Raw genomic sequence first — 14642 nt, 5'->3', positions numbered from 1 at the left:
GGTGGACCATTTCAGTTTGTTCGTGATGTGTACGCTGAGGAACTTAACTTTCTACCTTCTCCACTACTGTCCCGTCGATGTGGATAGGGTGGTGCTCCCTCTGCTGTTTCCTGAAGTCCACGATCGTCTCCTTTGTTTTATTGACGTTGAGTGTGAGGTTATTTTCCTGACACCACACTCCGAGGGCCCTCACCTCCTCCCTGTAGGCCGTCTCGTCGTTGTTGGTAATCAAGCCTACCACTAGTGTCGTCTGCAAACTTGATGATTGAGTTGGAGGCATGCATGGCCACGCAGTCATGGGTGAACAGGGAGTACAGGAGAGGGCTGAGAACGCACCCTTGTGGGGCCCCAGTGTTGAGAATCAGTGGGGTGGAGATGTTGTTTCCTATCCTCACCACCTGGGGGCGGCCCGTCAAAGTCCAGGACCCAGTGGCACAGGGCAGGGTCAAGACCCAGGGTCTCGAGCTTAATGACGAGTTTGGAGGGTACTATGGTGTTAAATGCTGAGCTGCAGTCAATTAACAGTATTCTTACATAGGTATGCGTCTTGCTCAGATGGGTTAGGTTAGTGTGCAGTGTGATTGCGTTGTCTGTGGACCTATTGGGGCGGTAGGCAAATTGGAGTGGGTCTAGGGTATCAGGTAGGGTGGAGGTGATATGATCCTTGACTAGTCTCTCAAAGCACTTCATGATGACAGAAGTGAGTGCTACGGGGCGATAGTCGTTTAGCTCAGTTACCTTAACTTTCTGGGGAACAGGAACAATGGTGGCCCTCTTGAAGCATGTGGGCACAGCAGACTGGGATAGGGATTGATATAATATGTCTGTAAACACACCAGCCAGCTGGTCTGCGCATGCTCTGAGGACGCGGCTAGGGATGCCGTCTGGGCCAGCAGCTTTGCGAGGGTTAACATGTTTAAATGTTTTACTCACGTTGGCCACGGTGAAGGAGAGCCCACAGGTTTTGGTAGCGGGCCGTGTCAGTGGCACTGTATTGTCCTCAAAGCGAGCAAAGAAGTTGTTTAATTTGTCTGGGAGCAAGACGTCGGTGTCTGCGACGGGGCTGTTTTTTTTTTTTTTGTAATCCGTGATTGTCTGTAGACCCTGCCACATACATCTCGTGTTTGAGCTGTTGAATTGCGACTCTGTCTCTATACCGACGCTTGGCTTGTTTGATTGCCTTGCGGAGGGAATAGCTACACTGTTTGTATTCAGTCATGTTTCCGGTCACCTTGCCATGATTAAAAGCAGTGGTTCGCCTTGTTTTCAGATTAGCTTTGTTAAAATCCCCAGCTACAATAAATGCAGCCTCAGGATATATGGTTTCCAGTTTACATAGAGTCCAGTGACGTTCTTTCAGGGCCGTCAAGGTATCTGCAATGTAGTCGGGCAGGAACGCAACCCGTATAAGTTTTACAGCCCACCGCACAGGGTAATGTCCTGACGGGATACAGCTTTGGTCAAATTGACATCAAAAGTTTCTTTTTTTGAATTTTAGCTAACCCTAACTCTTTCCCTAACCTTAGGAAACCCTCTCCCAATTGACTACATTAAAATGGTGATAGTCCTCAATGGTGCTACCCATACTAAAATTGCATTTTGGCCACTAGAGGTTTCTATCATTCTCTATGGTGGTGATCTTGGTTGGGACGGTGTCGCCTAATTCTCCTAACCTGATAAGAATAAGTCACCGGAAGTGGCGTTAAAAGTGTTTCTCGATCAAGGTTGAACATAAATTAGCGTCACAGCAGCAACATTAAGACTTCCGGTTTTGGGATTTTGCACCGTAACACTGTAAGAATGCTGTTAATTGACGGTATCATACAAAATCTATTTTTTGCAGCTTTGCATAATGTTATTATGTTAAAAAAAATTATAACCACATGGGGGAAAATCTCAACTAAAGAGAATTACTGATTTAAATGTGTAAAAGGTGCAACTGGCTCATCATCATTAGGTTAATCTAGGTTGTTAACAGGTCTGCCAGTTCACTGTTTACGTTGTGTTGTTGAAGTAACTAATCACCTATAGGCCTGCATTGCAGTGAATAGAGTGGGTGGAGTAGAAAGTATTGCTGGGCATTTAGACCTCACTCCCCTATGAAATAACACTATGTAGAGATTCCACAGACCCTAGTGAGCAATCCCAACTCCACTTACTTCGGCACCTAGAATAGTTCTCTCTATAAGCCTATATGTATTTTATATACACTATGTTGCATTGGGGGCATTTATTTGACTTTGGAACATGTTTTAAAACCCAAATGTAATTCCAATGTCACTTAAATATGAACGAATATGAATCATTGTTAATGTTTAGATAATCATTTTTCATATTTTATGAATAAATACAGGTTGACACTTCTATTGCGTGCGGGGCTTATAATTAGAACGTTTCTGAAATTCTGTGACCCGGAAGTACTTTTTTGTGTGTTACTGACGAGACGCTGGTTATTTTTTCGACCTGTTAGGTCGTGATCTGAGAGCTGGTACGTCTAGCTAGTAGCCACAGTTTTTATTGTTTTCTGATTACGTTTTTATAAATCCGTAGGTTACTAACGTCAGAAAGAGTTGTAGATCCATATGGTCAAGAAAGGAGTGTGAATTGTTGAATTAGTTGTAAAAGTTATTTTACTGCATTCTGACTGATGCAACAACATGTCAACACATGTCAATCGTCCGCTCTTCTGGATAATCAGGAGGTACACTGGGGAATATCTCCGAAAATGTTACATTTTGAACGAGCGAACACTAGGACGAGTTTCCGGTGCTTCTGTCGGTTACAAACAGCACTCAACGGGAGACGCAAACACCTGTCATGTCAACAATGTTCCGATCATTTGGAGCGCAGGAGGCGACAGGGGCAGTGGCTCAGAGCGGACTACTTTCCTCAAGTCAGTTGCTGTTGGGTTGGGACTCGGTAGTGCAGCAGTTCTGCATTTCAGAGGGGACGAGGAAAACAACGTTTGTGAGAGGAGAGGTCTACTTTGTGATTCGTTCCTAGAACGTGTCTTGCCAACAGCCCACTGTGCCTCTCCTTTTAAACCCGACAGTCCACGATTCAAGTTCAACTTCATTGCGGATGTGGTGGAAAAAGCTACGCCCGCTGTCGTGTATATTGAAATCGTCGGCCGGTAAGATCACATGACCGCTTTGATAGGCTAGTTTGTTTTGATAACAAAATACAATAGTGACAGTCCCGTTTGTGCTATCGTACCAACTCATTGTCACTGATTATCATGTCATGTTTGGATTGGCAATGTTGGCAAGAGCACATACAGATCTGAGACCAAGTTGATGATAAACCCTGACCGACAATTGCTCTCCATCCAGGGACTCCGCACTGCAGCTGACCCTGTGACTTTCAATGTGTGTGTGTATCTAGGGGTGTTGCGAAATGGCGTTCTAAATGTCCATTATAACCAATGAACAATAACGTAACATATAATGTTCACCTATGATACTGACAGGCACCCGTTCTCCGGTCGGGAAGTCCCCATCTCCAACGGTTCTGGGTTCATTGTCAGCAGTGATGGGCTCATAGTCACCAATGCCCATGTAGTGGCCAATAAGAGAGGAGTCCGGGTCAAGCTAACCAATGGGGAGACGTATAACGCCACTGTGCAAGACGTCGATCAGGTGGCGGACATAGCCACTATAAAAATCAATGCCCAGGTAAGAGGTTATGATGGAGACCTGACACTCACCCTACCCTCTCGGTCTGTCTCTCTCCTCTCTGTAGCACCCTCTCCTCTGTAGCACCCTCTCCTCTCCGTCTCTCTCCTCTGTAGCACCCTTTCCTCTCTGTAGCACCCTCTCCGTCTCTCTCCTCTCTGTAGCACCCTCTCCGTCTCTCTCCTCTCTGTATCTCCGTCTCTCTCTCCTCTCTGTATCTCCGTCTCTCTCTCCTCTCTGTATCTCCGTCTCTCTCTCCTCTCTGTATCTCCGTCTCTCTCTCTCCTCTCTGTAGCACCCTTTCTGTCTCCTCTGTATCACCCTCTGCAGCACCCTCTCCGTCTCTCTCTCCTCTCTGTAGCACTCTCCGTCTCTCTCTCCTCTCTGTAGCACCCTCTCCGTCTCTCTCTCCTCTCTGTAGCACCCTCTCCGTCTCTCTCTCCTCTCCGTACCTCTCTCCTCTTTGTATCACCCTCTCCTCTCTGTAGCACCCTCTCCGTCTCTCTCTCCTCTCCGTACCTCTCTCCTCTTTGTATCACCCTCTCCTCTCTGTAGCACCCTCTCCGTCTGTCGTCTCTGTAGCCCCCTCTCCCTACCCTCTAACTGTGTCTCTCTCTTCTCTGTAGCACCCTCTCCCTACCCTATCTCTGGGGCTGTCGTCGGATGTGCGTCAGGGGGAGTTTGTGGTTGCCATGGGCAGCCCGTTTGCCCTGAGGAACACCATCACGTCAGGTATCGTCTCTTCAGTCCAGCGGGGCAGCAAGGAGCTGGGTCTGTCCAAACCCAACATGGACTATATCCAGACAGACGCTGCCATCGATGTGAGTACCCTGGTCTGTTTACAGTAACCCTAACCTGCTAGTAAAGCATTGACAGTAACCCTAACCTGCTAGTAAAGCATTGACAGTGACCCTAACCTGCTAGTAAAGCATTGACAGTAACCCTAACCTGCTAGTAAAGCATTGACAGTGACCCTAACCTGCTAGTAAAGCATTGATAGTGACCCTAACCTGCTAGTAAAGCATTGACAGTGACCCTAACCTGCTAGTAAATCATTGACAGTGACACTAACCTGCTTGTAAAGCATTGACAGTGACCCTAACCTGCTAGTAAATCATTGACAGTGACACTAACCTGCTTGTAAAGCATTGACAGTGACCCTAACCTGCTAGTAAAGCATTGACAGTGACACTAACCTGCTTGTAAAGCATTGACAGTGACCCTAACCTGCTAGTAAATCATTGACAGTGACACTAACCTGCTTGTAAAGCATTGACAGTGACCCTAACCTGCTAGTAAATCATTGACAGTGACCCTAACCTGCTAGTAAAGCATTGACAGTGACACTAACCTGCTTGTAAAGCTTTGCGGTCCACAGCCGTCGACGTAACTCCACTGGTCTGGTCATGGATGTGAACTAATTGCCAGTAGTAATTTAGTAGACACTCTTATCCAGATAAATGTACAATCGGTGCGTCCAGCTTGTAAGGAACAAGTTGTATGAACAACCACACATCACAAGCCCCTCTCTGCAAAACCAGGGCTAGTAAGAGTAAAGCCTTATGTTCTCCAAATGTATGACATGATCAATAATGCTTCTGGATTGTTCTGTCTTGCAGTTTGGGAATTCTGGAGGGCCTCTGATTAATCTGGACGGTGAGGTGATCGGCATCAACACCATGAAGGTGACGGCAGGGATCTCCTTCGCGATCCCCTCGGATCATGTCAAACACTTCCTGAACCAAGCCTCCGACAAGAAGAGTGAGTTACTTTACCGTGCTGACAAAGGGCCATAGCCTGGTCCCAGATCTGTTTGTCAGAGCTAGTAAGAGCCAATTCCCTATGTTTGCTCTTATGGTCATTGTGTGACAATAGGACTAGGTCAGACACCACCAACAGGTCTGAGACCAGGTTAATAAGACCATACCTTTAAGTTATTTGCACTTTTTGGAAGTGTAAGGTTTTTGTGATTGTCTCTCCTAGAGTCTCAGTTGGGGGTGTTGGACACCAAGCGGAGATACATCGGCGTCATGATGCTGACCCTGACTCCAAGGTAAAGGTCATATGACAGCTATTGCGCTGCACCTGAGTTAACAGGAAAGCTATCACCTACCTGGGGTAGGATGAATGACAGTGGAGGATTTAGTCATAGTTGGATGTCTATTCTGTTGCAGTATCATTGCCGAGTTGAAGCTGAGGGACCCCTCCTTCCCTGATGTCACTTACGGGATCATGATCCACCGGGTCATCATGGGCTCTCCAGCCAACAGGTGAGCACCGTGTAATGTCCGTGTATAAGGTCTCCATATTCAATTCAACTGTGATGTGTACATTGTTTATTCTTTCTTCATGCGTCAGTGAAATACACTTAAGAATGAACGAATGTGGAATGCACTGTAAAGGTATGAAGGGCAGGTATGAAGCTAGGTGAGTGTCGTTATAACCCTCCACAGGGCAGGTATGACGTTAGGTGATGGTGTCGTTATAACCCTCCACAGAGCAGGCATGACGTTAGGTGATGGTGTCGTTATAACCCTCCACAGGGCAGGTATGACGTTAGGTGATGGTGTCGTTATAACCCTCCACAGGGCAGGCATGACGTTAGGTGACAGTGTTGTTATAACCCTCCACAGGGCAGGTATGAAGCTAGGTGAGTGTCGTTATAACCCTCCACAGGGCAGGCATGACGTTAGGTGACGGTGTCGTTATAACCCTCCACAGGGCAGGCATGACGTTAGGTGACAGTGTTGTTATAACCCTCCACAGGGCAGGTATGAAGCTAGGTGACAGTGTCGTTATAACCCTCCACAGGGCAGGTATGACGTTAGGTGATGGTGTCGTTATAACCCTCCACAGGGCAGGTATGACGTTAGGTGATGGTGTCGTTATAACCCTCCACAGGGCAGGCATGACGTTAGGTGACAGTGTTGTTATAACCCTCCACAGGGCAGGTATGAAGCCAGGTGACATAGTGCTGGAGATCAACGGCACCAAGGTGAACACGTCAGAGGAGATTTACAATGCCGTGAGGACCAGCGACAGCATCACCATGGTGATCAGAAGGGGTCAGGACCTACTCAGACTACACATGACCCCAGAGTTCACAGAGTGATGTCATCAAACGTTGCCAGTTAGTGGAGCTGCATGATATAGAGGAAGTGTACGAAGAAGAGGACAGTTGGTACACTGAAGAGGACGGGGATACTGAATGATCACACCCACAACATGCTTAGAGACAGACTATCACATCACTGTCTGTGTGGTTCTACACATTAAATATACCACAGGACAGAAGTCATGTAAGATATAAGATGGCCTATAAACACATAGCAGCCGACTTTAAAGCCAAGTCCAGTCTGACTGATATACAAATCACCTTGTATCATAAATAACTACTACAATATTATTTGTAGATCCATCAGTCACAATTTACACGATACATCACAGTTTTGATGCTCTCGAACACTGCCTACCATGGGTTTACAGTCGTGAGATAAGATGGGCTATGATAAACACAGTATTAGTCAGATACTGTAACTGAAGGCTGAAGGAAGTGACAGTTGGTTGTGACTGATTGGGTTCAAACCAAGACACTGCGCCCTCAACAGACCATGTGATTGATAATGAAGCAGATACTTATACTGAAATACTGAGCTATAAGTCTCTGCACTGAAGTATTTACAGTTATGACATCAATATACAGTACATCTACCAATTGACTTGTATTGTTTGGGGATTTAATTGTAACTAAGAAGGGGTGTGATTCAATCCGATCTGTGGTAGATCCGCATTATAGCATGCTTGACATTTTTAAAGATAATTTTTAATACAGCCAACATATGAAACATTTACCATTAATGCCATCTCTGCAAATGCGTTGAAATTGTCTTTAAAAGTTGCATTGTCTACAAGCGCGATCAGATTAAATCCCGGCCAAGGTTGTAAGGCACAGCTATTAGGGTTTTCACTATAATACACTGTATCAGTCGTGTGCACGATATTTTTACTGAAAGTCACTACAATAAACTATTTAAAAATGTTGATATTTCTAAGTCAGATACAGTCCTACCAATCTCAGCATCCCAGAACAGAAAACCTCACATATGTTAGTCTCTCTGAGAGATTACTGTCCAACACACTTTACTTGTTTGTTTTTGGTAAAGCAGGTAGTAAGTAGGTTAGCATATTTCCCTTTCTACTTCCTGCCTGTGTCTTAAAGACAGGCTCAGGTTGGGTTGTAATACTGTGGTTCTAAAGGTTCAGGTTGGGTTGTGAGAAGTAGGTATTGGTCTGAAGCCAAAAAAGTAAATTAACATGAGCACCACAATGCCTAACTTCAGTGATGCTCTACCAAAGGGTTCCAGCAGACAGCTTTGACCTACTACAGTAGCTATGTTGGTCTATTGTACTTCAAACAACATATAGACAGGTTACTTAGGATTCAAAACTACTGTAGTAGGTCAAAGCTGTGTGCTGGATAACCTTATTAGAGCATTGGTGAAGTAGGCATTGTGGTGCTCATGTGACTTTCCTTTATTTTTTGGGCCACACACATGCCTGCGTTTCACTGAAAATGTTGTTTAATTTCCATGTTTTTTTTTATACCGAAAGTAATTATACAACATTTCCAATTTCTTTTTTTTTGTAATTTGCACTTCAAATGATGTTCTAAAAATTGAAGTGTTGGAGCTGAAAATGTGGACTCAATTGTAAACAAATTTGTCAGAGATGGAGAAGTATGAACTCTGGAAAGATATGGATATGTCACCAACCCAGATTTAGCCACTCGAGGGGTGTGACAGCCACAGACTCAAAAATAACAAATGCAAATACATATTACCTTACAGTCAATGTCTCTAGTCTCATTCTTCAGATGCAGTTGGAACTGAGTTGATAGCCTATAGCATTGAAAAGTGAGAGCTAGAGGTCTGTTACCGGTGGCCATCTTAGGTTGTACCGGTATGTCAGATTAGCTAAATTGCCAATTTCTCAGCCTCTGAGTACCAAAGAAACACTTTGAATGAATAACAGACATGTTCATAACAAGTGGCTATGGATAAAGATCAAAATATCTGTTCAAAAACAAGATTTAACTACACGTTAAAATATGATTATTTTAGGGAATTTAAACTATTTCTTACGAAAGGTTAATAAAATAAGTGTTACTGCTTGACAGTGTCTCTTTGCAATCATTAAAAATCTGGGTTAAAAATGACCCTCGTTGGGGCTTTTAAGCTAAAACTATGTTGCCAATTTTTGGGATTAGCACAATTCCTGAAAGTGACTCTCAAAGTACTGAATAATTTAACTGAGTGGATATTAGGAAATAAATATCTAAACATTTCTGGGGGAATCGCCCCCTCCCCAGTTTACTTGTTAATGGCTACTACATATTTCCAGGTAGTAACTTGACATTTGATCAGTCAGTGCAAATTTGGATTATAATGTCAAGAAGGCAGGAGAGAGGCTAGAATTTATTTGGGATGTTTGAAATAGCGATGCTGTCAGTCTGGTAAATTGGCTGCATATTAGCACACTGTAGTGCACAACCCGAGGCTCTGTTTACATGTGCGTTTGGGGTTCAACCAATGACTGTATACGGTTCAACATAGCTAGCGAACTGCTTTTTGTTTTCTTGGCTATTGTTTGTGTTGAGGGAATGAAACGTTAGCATAGCTAGTTGCAGTGTAAACAATGTTTGTCCCATCTCAAATCTGGCTACCTCGAGTAGCCTAGCTAGTTTTGCAATGCCCTTTGTTTGCATTGTGACAGGTTCAAAGCAACACCAAACTTTGGGAAACTATCTAGTGCATGAACTGGCCATACATATTTATTTTATTTAACTAGGCAAGTACGTTAAGAACAAATTCTTATTTACAATGACGGCCTACCCCGGCCAAACCCAGACAACGCTGGACCAATTGTGTGCCGCCCTATGGGACTCCCAATCATGGCCAGATGTGATGCAGCCTGGATTCGAACATAACATAAGCTAATGTTACATAGCTAGCTAACTTAGTTAACTGGCTATCATAGCAGCCAAGGACATTTGCCAACTTATTTGTGGATATTTGTTTGTGCTCTTACACACAAGTTTCTGTGTAACAGCAGTTTACACTGACGACTTAAGCCTTATGAAAAACCTTCCTTAGCAAAATATAGCTAGGTTTCCTCGCTTGTTGGTTAGCTAGCAAGCCAACGTTAGCGCTCATCTGACTGGTATAACTTTGTTTTAGCTAGCTAGCTGATCAAAACACAACCACATTCATTGGCTTATCAAATCAGAAACAGCTCACTGATAACAACCCATTTTCTCATGTTGGATAATTATCTGTATGCATTTTATTAAATGAAGGGTGGCTACTTTGAAGAATCTCAAATATATTTTGATTTGTTTAACACTTTTTTTGGTTACTACATGATTCCATATGTGTTATTTCATAGTGTTGATGTCTTCACTATTATTCTACATCGTAGAAAAAATTAAGAAAACCCCTGGAAGGAGTAGGTGTGTCCAAAATTGACTGGTACTGGTATATATCATTTTTTTTTACACCACTCATTGAGAGTAAGTAGAGAGTAGAAGTAGGTACTTTTCATGAACGTAAAAACATTCAATCTTCAAGGTTTAGTTAACTCTGTTTTAGAACATCCCGCTCAGTCCACTCCCTCTTGAGCCCATGCCTCTTGAGTTACCATAGAAACCACCACCACCATGGCCTAAAACCAAAAAATAAAGAAATCCAGAAATTAAAAACATTGATTCAACCATTGTCATCTGCGTGTTTTCTGAAATACAGGCAGATGATGGTATCAGAGGAGATGAATGAAAGTATTTACCCAAAAAAACTTTAAATGATTTATGTAATGGTTCTCATTGAAAGGGGTTATCATAACGGGGCAATAGTTAAGAGACTTAGAGATCCACATACGCATGTGATTCTTGTCCTTTGACCTGGCTGAAACGGCATCTTCATGAGACAAACTCAACATCGGCCTGGCCTGTGGATTTTCCATTGGGTCCAACGTCGATATGAACTCCCACAGGAATCAATAGTGAGAAGAACTAAACCAAAAGGCGCACACACACCAAAGAATAAGGGCCTGATACGAACATGATGATTGTACAAATTAGAGTTACATAATTGTACTGTGAATATGATCTTTTAAGGTGTTGACATCATTGGAAAAAGGAATGGGAGTGATTATGGGTGCTAGAGAAACGTGATTCTTACATTGGCTATGTCTCCCTCAGTGGCACGGAAAGGCAGGCCCCTCACGTACAAAATGGTTGCTGTGGGAGCTAGTGTCACCTGCACCACCGTTGCCATGGCCACCTATAGCTGCAATCACAGCGATAAAGGAGTTAATGTATCTGAGAAAGAATTGCAGGCACACTATCAGTCTGACATTACAAAGAAAGGAGCATATCTAACCTTTTCCTCTATCGAGCATATTTTACCTCTTCCTCTATCGCCCCTAATTCGGTCATCAAATAACGTTATTCCATTAGAAAACAGTAATTACTGAAGCCATTGTAGTTGTCAAATCCGCCATAGCCTATGTGAACAGACAGAGAGAGAATGGGGAATCAATGATCAGCTTGTCAGTCCATTAGCCATTCTCAATCCAGTCCATTCTCAAACACTAAATTGACTTCACTAACCAAAACTACTGAACATACATACCCCCAGCGTAGCAGCCGCCTCCAAGGATATGGTCCAAAAGAGCACCCCCTCAGGCTGGCCCAGGAAGAACCCACCTCGCCTGTCATGGGTCTGTCGCAGGGACTGGGTCTCTGCCCCATCATCCTTCTGGGGAGCTCATAGTAAGCCTGGATTTCATTCCGGCTGCTCTTAAAGATTTATATGTACCTGAATGGATGTAAATCCAGTGGGGTAACAGCCATATGGAGAACATCAGCAGACAAGACACTGCATGATTTCAAATTGGCAACTTTATCTAAGCCAAATAGTTGGGGTCAAACAGATGCCTTAATTATAGATTTAGAGGGGAAAGGAATAATAAAATGTATTTAAACAATCGCAGTAAAAATATGGCGCAGCTTTCCCATAATCTGCTAATATTACAGCAGGTTTAGTTTTGCACTTTCATCATGATGCAGTATTAAAAGGCTGTTAACATATAGAGGTGTGGTACTCTTGACAAAAATAGAGTTTGCGTTGTAGAGCGATAGTGGCGATACAACACACCATCCCAGCGGATGGTGGCTGTATTATTACATCCAGTCAGAGGTTCCTGTCTGTCTAGATGGCGATGTATTTATTGGACGTGTCGGTGCTCTATATATAATCAGTATCCTATAACGATGTTTATCATCAGCGCTGTTTGTAACACATTTACCTTTAGATTAGACGACCGGAGTTCCAATGGCAGACAGCATCATGATTCATGAAATCTCATTCTAACCAATAATGGAGTGTGCTCGTTATAAATACATTGTGATTTAGTATCGGTATCAGACTAACTTTTCTTATAATTTTGTTTTCAGAGCATACAGGCTGGCAGTTTATCGACAGATCACTCTATGGGCACGAGAGTTGGACAAGGTGTACGGCGTCTCATCCCTGCGTGTGTTGTTTCTTCCATAAAGCGCATAGCTAGAAGCAAAGGCAATGAATAAACGTTTGAATAAAACCAGTTAATTTAATTTATCTAGCCTAAGACATAGACCTAATGCCTGCGCCTTATGTGAAAGTAGTATTAGTTAGCTTGTTCCCTATAACAACAGGTTCAAGTGTAACCTGATAAACTTGCTTTGAAGATAAAACTACTTTCAGTGTGTGCTAATCCCGTGTCCCTGTGGCTAGAGTATCGACTTCAACTAGCTTTGGCTACCATCTATTGGAAAGGAATGGTAACTACACTGGGCAGCTCGTTGTCAGAGTCAAAGTGGACTTTAATAATATATGCCATTTAGCAGAGGCCTTTATCCAGAGCGAACTGGGTACATGGTAGTGGAAACAGATCATAGAAACAGGATTACAATGTTGATATCATGGATGGTCAGTCCTTGCATCTATAGCTCTGTCTATGAATTTGAGAGTGGTTATATTTCTCCAGGCCCATCCGTCAGCTTTTTACCAAAAGAGGAGCAGGGAGACCCTTTGTTATTGTTTCTGCTGCTGATTGCCACTAAGAAGTTAAGATGCAAATTAAATACACACCAAAATATGTTACAGATACTATAAAAATGTCCCATCACTCAGTTAGTGAATACACAGCATCCAGCACAGCAAACATATTTGACAAAAGCCCATTTTACATCAAAATAATAACCACAGTGTTTATAGAGGGTGCAACAGTTCAACACCTCAGGAGCAAATGTCAGTTGGCTTTTCATAGCTGAGTATTAATAGGCTGACAGAGAGTCGAAACAGCAGAACAGGGACATGGTAGCACATCCATTGAAACGTAAATTTTTTTAAACAGTCAAAACAATTTCACTCCGATTCCTTTTATGGATGGGTGTATCTTTGAATTTGCTGTTGACTGGCATGCTCCTTCTCCATTTTCAGAACACCATCCCACTCCGCCAAAGTGATCGATAGCATATCTTGGTTCGCACTGTGATGATTGTGATTGAGCTCTCAGGTTCATACAGCGAGTTATGGTCTTCACTGATCTCACTCTCCGTCAGTTCCATCTGTGGCGTATAGGGGCAGGACTCGGTTGTATACTGATGGTCGTGAGCGCAATCTAGCTGAGCCCTGAGCTCTTTAGTGATGGTCCCTGTGGACCTCTTCTCCACCGCAGCACAGGAACACTCTGGCACCAAGGGGCCAGTTTGGCATGCTGCACTAACTGTTCTTTCCTGTTGGTGGAAAATAATTAAGGCATCTATTAGGCTATAGTTATATTCAAGAATCACTGCATATACTTGAAATAAACAGCCTTAGAAATAACATGGATTTGTATGTAGTCTCCTCCAGGATGAAAACATTTTCAGGGATGAAGATGTCCTCCTGAAAAGAAACGGAACCCCAAAATATCAGTTGGCATTAACAAGCTACCTGTTGTATGCTTTGTCAACACACACACACACACAGAGAAAATACAGGGACATATATTTTTCAGCAAACATTAGTTAGCTATGTCAACTTTAGTCTAGATAAATGAGGTGGAGCTAACAAAACATTACAAAAACAAATGTCAACACAATGTATTACAGTACTTGACTGAGGTGGAAGCTAGCTACAGTAACTAACGTTAACCAATAACGGGTACACGGATAAACTGTGTTGCAATTTTAGTTGCAGTTGAGTTGCTTGCTAACGTTATTTGCTTGGGGGTGTTACACAAAACACTTCAGACGCAATTAGCTAGTTACCTTCAACTAGAGTTGCAACTAAGTTGCACAGTGTCTAACGCTAACAACAGTCATGACCGGTTAATGATGGTTGGTCGCTACACCATAACCCTCGAAATGTCAAATGGAGGTGCAAGCAGAGAGGGCTTCAACGTAGGCCTATGACTCCTTTCCATTCGGAAACTCCCGGTTGCCGCATCGAAAGTGCCCTTCATCACGAAGTCTGCCTCCGCAAAATGCTGTCTGGAGATCCTGCTAGCTCGAGCTGGCACATCCTTCCTCTTCAGGACATGGAGCCACTTCTTCAAAAGTTGTAGGTCCTTGGGCAGCCGATGGTAGTTTACCGAGGGATTTGTTTGGAGCTAATTCATACAGCCTGGCGCTATACAGTTCATGATTGAATGACTACTTGCTGTTGCCATCTTCATTGCCCACCCCTAACCTCCCATTCTCCTCGATTCACTCTCCGCGCGAAAACTCAATACTTTTTAAAATTGTATTATTATTTTTTAATATTTTTTTTAATTAACAACAAATCAATACAGAAAGTACATAAGTGAACACAAGTATATATAGATTATATATAATGGACAATCGAGCTAGGTTTTTTTTAAACCCTCTTTTGTTTTCAACTCCAC

General features: G+C 43.2%; 1 protein-coding gene, 1 long non-coding RNA gene and 1 pseudogene across 3 annotated transcripts; 1 reads left to right on the top strand and 2 right to left on the bottom strand.

Annotated features, from left to right (window-relative positions):
• Window positions 1-2377: 2377 nt before the first annotated feature.
• Window positions 2378-7715, top strand: LOC139580413 (serine protease HTRA2, mitochondrial-like). 2 transcript variants are annotated; one of them, XM_071409065.1, is made up of 7 exons: window positions 2378-3133; window positions 3470-3674; window positions 4301-4495; window positions 5294-5435; window positions 5658-5727; window positions 5849-5944; window positions 6621-7715. In XM_071409065.1, the coding sequence occupies exons 1-7, from the start codon at window positions 2658-2660 to the stop codon at window positions 6784-6786; spliced, it is 1350 nt and encodes a 449-aa protein (XP_071265166.1). In that variant the 5' UTR covers window positions 2378-2657; the 3' UTR covers window positions 6787-7715. The 2 variants fall into 2 exon arrangements, with proteins under 2 accessions (XP_071265166.1, XP_071265167.1); XM_071409066.1 differs by lacking the exon at window positions 6621-7715 and adding an exon at window positions 6085-6603 and having other exon boundaries at window positions 2412-3133.
• Window positions 7716-9993: 2278 nt separating this feature from the next.
• On the bottom strand, window positions 9994-11792 carry LOC139580286 (heterogeneous nuclear ribonucleoprotein H3-like; annotated as a pseudogene).
• A 778-nt stretch (window positions 11793-12570) lies between these two features.
• Window positions 12571-14642, bottom strand: LOC139580415 (uncharacterized). The gene is made up of 2 exons (XR_011676030.1): window positions 14026-14642; window positions 12571-13509 (listed from the first exon to the last, which is right to left on the bottom strand). It is a non-coding gene; the product is annotated as an uncharacterized lncRNA (long non-coding RNA).

This window comes from Salvelinus alpinus, chromosome 7 (assembly GCF_045679555.1).
Source record: "Salvelinus alpinus chromosome 7, SLU_Salpinus.1, whole genome shotgun sequence".
Taxonomy (NCBI): domain Eukaryota; kingdom Metazoa; phylum Chordata; class Actinopteri; order Salmoniformes; family Salmonidae; genus Salvelinus; species Salvelinus alpinus.
This window is presented reverse-complemented; position numbering and strand designations above follow the sequence as displayed.

Bases quoted from the DNA above. Each gene is read 5' to 3' on its own strand.
- LOC139580413 (XM_071409065.1), top strand. From the start codon at position 2,658: ATGTCAACACATGTCAATCGTCCGCTCTTCTGGATAATCAGGAGGTAC. The intron at 3,134-3,469 runs GTAAGATCACAT...TGATACTGACAG, and splicing joins TATATTGAAATCGTCGGCCG to GCACCCGTTCTCCGGTCGGG. The intron at 5,945-6,620 runs GTGAGCACCGTG...AACCCTCCACAG, and splicing joins ATGGGCTCTCCAGCCAACAG to GGCAGGTATGAAGCCAGGTG.